This window comes from Argopecten irradians, chromosome 2, assembly GCF_041381155.1.
Source record: "Argopecten irradians isolate NY chromosome 2, Ai_NY, whole genome shotgun sequence".
NCBI classification, from domain to species: Eukaryota; Metazoa; Mollusca; class Bivalvia; order Pectinida; family Pectinidae; genus Argopecten; species Argopecten irradians.
The window spans coordinates 41,154,997-41,161,342 of NC_091135.1; the positions used below are offsets into that span (position 1 = coordinate 41,154,997).

General features: G+C 44.9%; 1 protein-coding gene across 1 annotated transcript; it reads right to left on the reverse strand.

The window, feature by feature from the left end:
- LOC138316643 (Kruppel-like factor 18) lies at positions 1–3,512 on the reverse strand. Its single transcript, XM_069258317.1, has 7 exons — positions 3,371–3,512; positions 2,900–3,082; positions 2,313–2,737; positions 1,835–2,176; positions 1,329–1,751; positions 506–994; positions 1–423 (listed from the first exon to the last, which is right to left on the reverse strand). The coding sequence occupies exons 1-7, from the start codon at positions 3,510–3,512 to the stop codon at positions 1–3; spliced, it is 2,427 nt and encodes an 808-aa protein (XP_069114418.1).
- Positions 3,513–6,346: the final 2,834 nt, after the last annotated feature.

Genomic DNA, 6,346 nt, shown 5'->3' on the forward strand with positions numbered 1-6,346 from the left:
TCACTGTGACCTACTATTGGTCAAGTGGTTAAGGTAGACCTGCTCCTTCGGGATTGTGGTGGTCAAGTGGTTAAGGTAGACCTGCTCCTTAGGGGTTGTAATGGTCAAGTGGTTAAGGTAGACCTGCTCCTCAGGGATTGTGGTGGTCAAGTGGTTAAGGTAGACCTGCTCCTTAGGGGTTGTGGTGGTCAAGTGGTTAAGGTAGACCTGCTCCTTAGGGGTTGTAATGGTCAAGTGGTTAAGGTAGACCTGCTCCTCAGGGGTTGTAATGGTCAAGTGGTTAAGGTAGACCTGCTCCTTAGGGATTGTGGTGGTCAAGTGGTTAAGGTAGACCTGCTCCTTAGGGGTTGTGGTGGTCAAGTGGTTAAGGTAGACCTGCTCCTCAGGGGTTGTGGTGGTCAAGTGGTTAAGGTAGACCTGCTCCTTAGGGGTTGTGGTGGTCAAGTGGTTAAGGTAGACCTGCTCCTCTCAGGGGATGTGTGGTGGTCAAGTGGTTAAGGTAGACCTGCTCCTTAGGGGTTGTAATGGTCAAGTGGTTAAGGTAGACCTGCTCCTCAGGGATTGTGGTGGTCAAGTGGTTAAGGTAGACCTGCTCCTTAGGGGTTGTGGTGGTCAAGTGGTTAAGGTAGACCTGCTCCTTAGGGGTTGTAATGGTCAAGTGGTTAAGGTAGACCTGCTCCTTAGGGGTTGTGGTGGTCAAGTGGTTAAGGTAGACCTGCTCCTCAGGGGTTGTGATGGTCAAGTGGTTAAGGTAGACCTGCTCCTTAGGAGTTGTGGTGGTCAAGTGGTTAAGGTAGACCTGCTCCTCAGGTGTTGTGGTGGTCAGGTGGTTAAGGTAGACCTGCTCCTCAGGGATTGTGGTGGTCAAGTGGTTAAGGTAGACCTGCTCCTCTAGTGTTGAGACCTGCTCCTCAGGGATTGTGGTGGTCAAATGGTTAAGGTAGACCTGCTCCTCTAGTGTTGTGGTGGTCAAGTGGTTAAGGTAGACCTGCTCCTTAGGGGTTGTGGTGGTCAAGTGGTTAAGCTAGACCTGCTCCTTAGGGGTTGTGGTGGTCAAGTGGTTAAGGTAGACCTGCTCCTTAGGGATTGTGGTGGTCAAGTGGTTAAGGTAGACCTGCTCCTCAGGGGATGTGATGGTCAAGTGGTTAAGGTAGACCTGCTCCTTAGGAGTTGTGGTGGTCAAGTGGTTAAGGTAGACCTGCTCCTCAGGGATTGTGGTGGTCAGGTGGTTAAGGTAGACCTGCTCCTTAGGAGTTGTGGTGGTTAGGTGGTTAAGGTAGACCTGCTCCTTAGGGTGGGGTTGTGGTGGTCAAGTGGTTAAGGTAGACCTGCTCCTTAGGGGTTGTGGTGGTCAAGTGGTTAAGGTAGACCTGCTCCTCTGGGGATGTGATGGTCAGGTGGTTAAGGTAGACCTGCTCCTCTAGTGTTGTGGTGGTCAGGTGGTTAAGGTAGACCTGCTCCTCAGGGATTGTGGTGGTCAGGTGGTTAAGGTAGACCTGCTCCTCAGGGATTGTGATGGTCAGGTGGTTAAGGTAGACCTGCTCCTTACGAGTTGTGGTGGTTAGGTGGTTAAGGTAGACCTGCTCCTCTGGGGTTGTGGTGGTCAGGTGGTTAAGGTAGACCTGCTTCTTAGGAGTTGTGGTGGTCTGGTGGTTAAGGTAGACCAGCTCCTCTAGTGTTGTGGTGGTCAAGTGGTTAAGGTAGACCTGCTCCTTAGGGGTTGTGGTGGTCAGGTGGTTAAGGTAGACTTGCTCCTCAGGATGATTGTGGTGGTCAAGTGGTTTAGGTAGACCAGCTCCTCTGGTGTTGTGATGGTCAGGTGGTTAAGGTAGACCTGCTCCTCAGGGATTATGGTGGTCAAGTGGTTAAGGTAGACCTGCTGCTTAGGGATTGTGGTGGTCAGGTGGTTAAGAAAGACCTGCTCCTTAGGGATTGTGGTGGTCAGGTGGTTAATGTAGACCTGCTCCTCAGGTGTTGTGGTGGTCAGATAGTTAAGGTAGACCTGCTCCTCTGGGGTTGTGGTGGTCAGGTGGTTAAGGTAGACCTGCTCCTCAGGGATTGTGGTGGTCAGGTGGTTAAGGTAGACCTGCTCCTCTGGGGTTGTGGTGGTCAAGTGGTTAAGGTAGACCTGCTCCTCAGAGGTTTTGGTGGTCAGGTGGTTAAGGTAGACCTGCTCCTTAGGGATTGTGGTGGTCAGGTGGTTAATGTAGACCTGCTCCTCAGGTGTTGTGGGTGGTCAGATAGTAGGTGTGGTGGAGTGTTAAGGTAGACTGCTCCTCTGGGGTTGTGGTGGTCAGGTGGTTAAGGTAGACCTGCTCCTCAGGGATTGTGGTGGTCAGGTGGTTAAGGTAGACCTGCTCCTCAGGGATTGTGGTGGTCAGGTGGTTAAGGTAGACCTGCTCCTTAGGAGTTGTGGTGGTCAGGTGGTTAAGGTAGACCTGCTCCTCTGGGGTTGTGGTGGTCAAGTGGTTAAGGTAGACCTGCTCCTCAGGGGTTGTGATGGTCAAGTGGTTAAGGTAGACCTGCTCCTCAGGGGTTGTGGTGGTCAAGTGGTTAAGGTAGACCTGCTCCTCAGGGGTTGTGGTGGTCAGGTGGTTAAGGTAGACCTGCTCCTCAGGGATTGTGGTGGTCAGGTGGTTAAGGTAGACCTGCTCCTCTGGGGTTGTGGTGGTCAGGTGGTTAAGGAAGACCTGCTCCTCAGAGGTTGTGATGGTCAAGTGGTTAAGGTAGACTGCTCCTCAGGGATTGTAATGGTCAAGTGGTTAAGGTAGACCTGCTCCACAGGTGTTGTGGTGGTCAAGTGGTTAAGGTAGACCTGCTCCTCAGGGATTGTGGTGGTCAGGTGGTTAAGGTAGACCTGCTCTGTAGGGGTTGTGGTGGTCAGGTGGTTAAGGTAGACCTGCTCCTGTAGGAGTTGTGGTGGTCAGGTGGTTAAGGTAGACCTGCTCTGTAGGAGTTGTGGTGGTCAGGTGGTTAAGGTAGACCTGCTCCTCAGGGATTGTAATTTTCAAGTGGTTAAGGTAGACTTGCTCCTCAGGAGTTGTGATGGTCAAGTGGTTAAGGTTGACCTTTTCCTCAGGGGCTGTGGTGGTCAAGTGGTTTTTAAGAATATTCTGACGTGCTGGTATCTATTACTACTAGCTCTCCATCATTGGGTTGCAAGTGTGCATGAAACTGGCATGGAGCAATATCCTCGATACTCCAGGGGTTACTATCACTGTTGTTAAGACTAATCACAGGCCTGCATAGACTTCCTTTGAAGAAGAACAGTGATGCCCAACTTCAAAACCACACAGCATACTGTTATTCGATGGTTTTGATGTACATCAAAGGACTAAAACTACCAGCTCATCTATTGCTGCACACATACCCCTCAGATTTGCTATGACATATTCCAAGTGTGGATATAGCAACAGGTTAAGTAACCAAAGAGTATGGAGGATAATGAAGCAGTTATCAGATACTGATCGCTGGTTGGTGGTTTTTCTTTGGGTACTCTTGTATTCCTCCATCTCCTGAATCTGATGAATCCTTAAATGACAGTGTTTTTATCAAAATGTTTCTAATGTCAGGAAAATGATAAAGTAAATACTGATAAGCTCTTCAAATTCAAATGATTTTTGCACAATATTTTCAAATCTGAAAGGTGATTTTAAATATCCAAAATTGAATGTCTCTGTTTCTACAGTTAGAACATTAGTTTTCACTGAATGCAAGGTTTCCAGGATCATTATGATTATTCTATATTGAATCTCAGGTGTCCGTTATATCTTGTAGGTCTCTTTGTTATCAAATGAATTTTGTAGATTTAAATTTTAACAAATAAATATTTCAACTTCTCTGTGGATTAGAAACTGAAGTAAGGCTTTTATACATGGGCAATTGTCACGATTCTAGTGTGTTGTCAATATTTGTGTAGTATTTAAGCTGTATCGTAACTTAGAGGTGTAAACAGGGTTTGTGTCAACACTTTTAACCTGCTTGGGTGGACAGTGTTACTAGTCAACATCAATAATCTCCAGTCAAGTGGATAGTTTGTATTTCTGGTGGTCAAAACAACCAAGAGGGCTCTCCATTGTTGAGTGGTCAAGTAATTCAATAATTCTACCACTAGCTCTCCCTTTTGGGGTTAGAAGTTTTCCACTGGCGACATGTAGGGTGGTCGTTTTCTCCTAGTTTTTAGTGATGATGGTGGGCTTTTCAAATCGCTTTTTGTCGGTAATCTGTCATCCCTTCTTCCGTCTGTCCTTCCATCCGTCCGTCTTAACAATTCTTGTTATCGCTATTTCTCGGAAAGTACTGAAGGAATCTGTCTCAAAATTCATATGAAGGTTCCCCTAGGGCCCTAGTTGTGCATATTGCATTTTGGGACCAATCAGTCAACAAGATGGCCGCCAGGCAGCAATCTTGGATTTTGATAGTTAAAGTTTGTTATCGCTATTTCTTAGAAAGTACTGAAGGGATCTGCCTCGTATTTCATACGTAGGTTCCCCTAGGGACCTAGTTAAGCATATTGCGTTTTGGGACCGATCGGGGGGCCGAGTGGTTAAGATGTCCAGACATATTACCACAAGCCCTCCACCTCTGGGATGCGGGTTCGAATCCCATGTGGGGCAGTTGCCAGGTACTGACCGCTGGTCGGTGGTTTTTCTCCAGGTACTCCAGCTTTCCTCCACCAACAAACCTGGCATATCCTTACATGACCCTGGCTGTTAATAGGACGTAAAAATAAACAAACCAAATGGGACCGATCGGTCAACAAGATGGCTGCCAGGCGGCCATCTTTGATTTTGATAGTTAAAGTTTGTTATCGCTATTTCTCAGAAAGTACTGAAGGGATCTGCTTCAAATTCCATATGTAGGTTCCCCTAGGAACCTGGTTGTGCATATTGCGTTTTGGGACCTATCAGTCAACAAGATGGCCGACAGGCAGCCATCTTTGATTTTGATATTTTAAGTTTGATATCGCTATTTCTGAGAAAGTACTGAAGGGATCTGTCTCAAATTTCATATGTAGGTTCCCGTAAGGACCTAGTTGTGCATATTGCGTTTTGGGACCAACCGGTCAACAAGATGGCCGCCAGGCAGCCATCTTGGATTTTCATATTTAAAGTTTGTTATCGCTATTTCTCAGAAAGTATTGGATAGATCATTCTCAAATTTCACATTAAGGTTCCCGTAGGGCCCTAGATGTGCATATTGCGATTTGAGACCAATCATCAACAAGATGACCGCCATGGAACCATCTTGGATTTTGATAGTTGAAGTTTGTTACTGCTATTTCTCAGAAAGTACTGAAGCGATCTGTCTCAAATTTTATGTGTAGTATATGTTTGAAAAAGTTTAAAAAGTTTAGAAAAGATCCATCTTTACATTGTCAGACATAGATCATTCTTTAGTGGGCACCAAGATCCCTCTGGGATCTCTTGTTCTTAATAAAAAACTTTTTGCATGTCCTTTAATGGCCATGCATAAAGCTTTCTCGGATAAAGATCATGACTCAAATAGTCAATTCAATCACTGAGCTATTTATTTTTAATCTATCCTCTTAACACCTCCTCAATGGAATTCTCAGTTACAAACATAATCAAATTTTCAGGTTGCCCAGTTCACCATCCAAACATTTTTGTTCATCCAAAAGTTGCTTTGTACTTTGAGTGGTTAAGTCCAGACATATAACTGCAAGCCTTCCACCTCTGGGTCGCCAGTGTGAATCCCACATGGGGCAGTTACCAGGTACTGACCGCTGGTTGGTGGATTTTCTCCACCTCCTAGACCTGGCATGTCCTTACATTTGTAAATGACCTTAAACCAATGAAACCAAACTGAAGTTTACACATTTTTTTTTCATAATACAAAGAAAGATATGGTCAAACCTCACTAACATAAAAGTTTTGGCAAAACTTCAAATGATTGGAGTTGTTTTCTTAAATATATCAAAGTTTCATTGGCGGCCGACAAAATTCTTCAAATTAAACAGTATGTGAAATATTAAAAGTTCTAGGTAACTAGGTTCAGTTTTATTTTCCAATCTTATATTAACCTGATTAATTCAATTACTGTAAAGCAACTTCCTTTCACGGGTGATTTACTTTTGCGAATTTTGCGATTCAAGTAAAGTTTATCTCCACGAATAAATATATTCATCACTTAAATTGATAGAAATTCCCATTTAAGTTAAAAATTAGCGAACGCTAATCTTCGCAAACTTGTTTTGAAATTGAAATCATGAAATTTAGTAACTGTGAATGAAAGTTGGTTTATAGAAGTATGTAGTATCATCATGAAGATGTTGCTGCATCTCCATCAAATATACTTCCAACAGAATAAAACAAAGAAGACTGTC

What these genes read in the sequence shown, in the direction of transcription:
- LOC138316643 (XM_069258317.1), bottom strand. Translation starts at nt 3,512, where the DNA reads ATGGAGGAATACAAGAGTACCCAAAGAAAAACCACCAACCAGCGATCA. An exon ending in CACAACTCCTACAGGAGCAG is followed by an intron (nt 2,738 to 2,899) that starts GTCTACCTTAAC and finishes ACAATCCCTGAG; the next exon opens with GAGCAGTCTACCTTAACCAC. An exon ending in CCACAACCCCTAAGGAGCAG is followed by an intron (nt 995 to 1,328) that starts GTCTACCTTAAC and finishes ACAACCCCTAAG; the next exon opens with GAGCAGGTCTACCTTAACCA.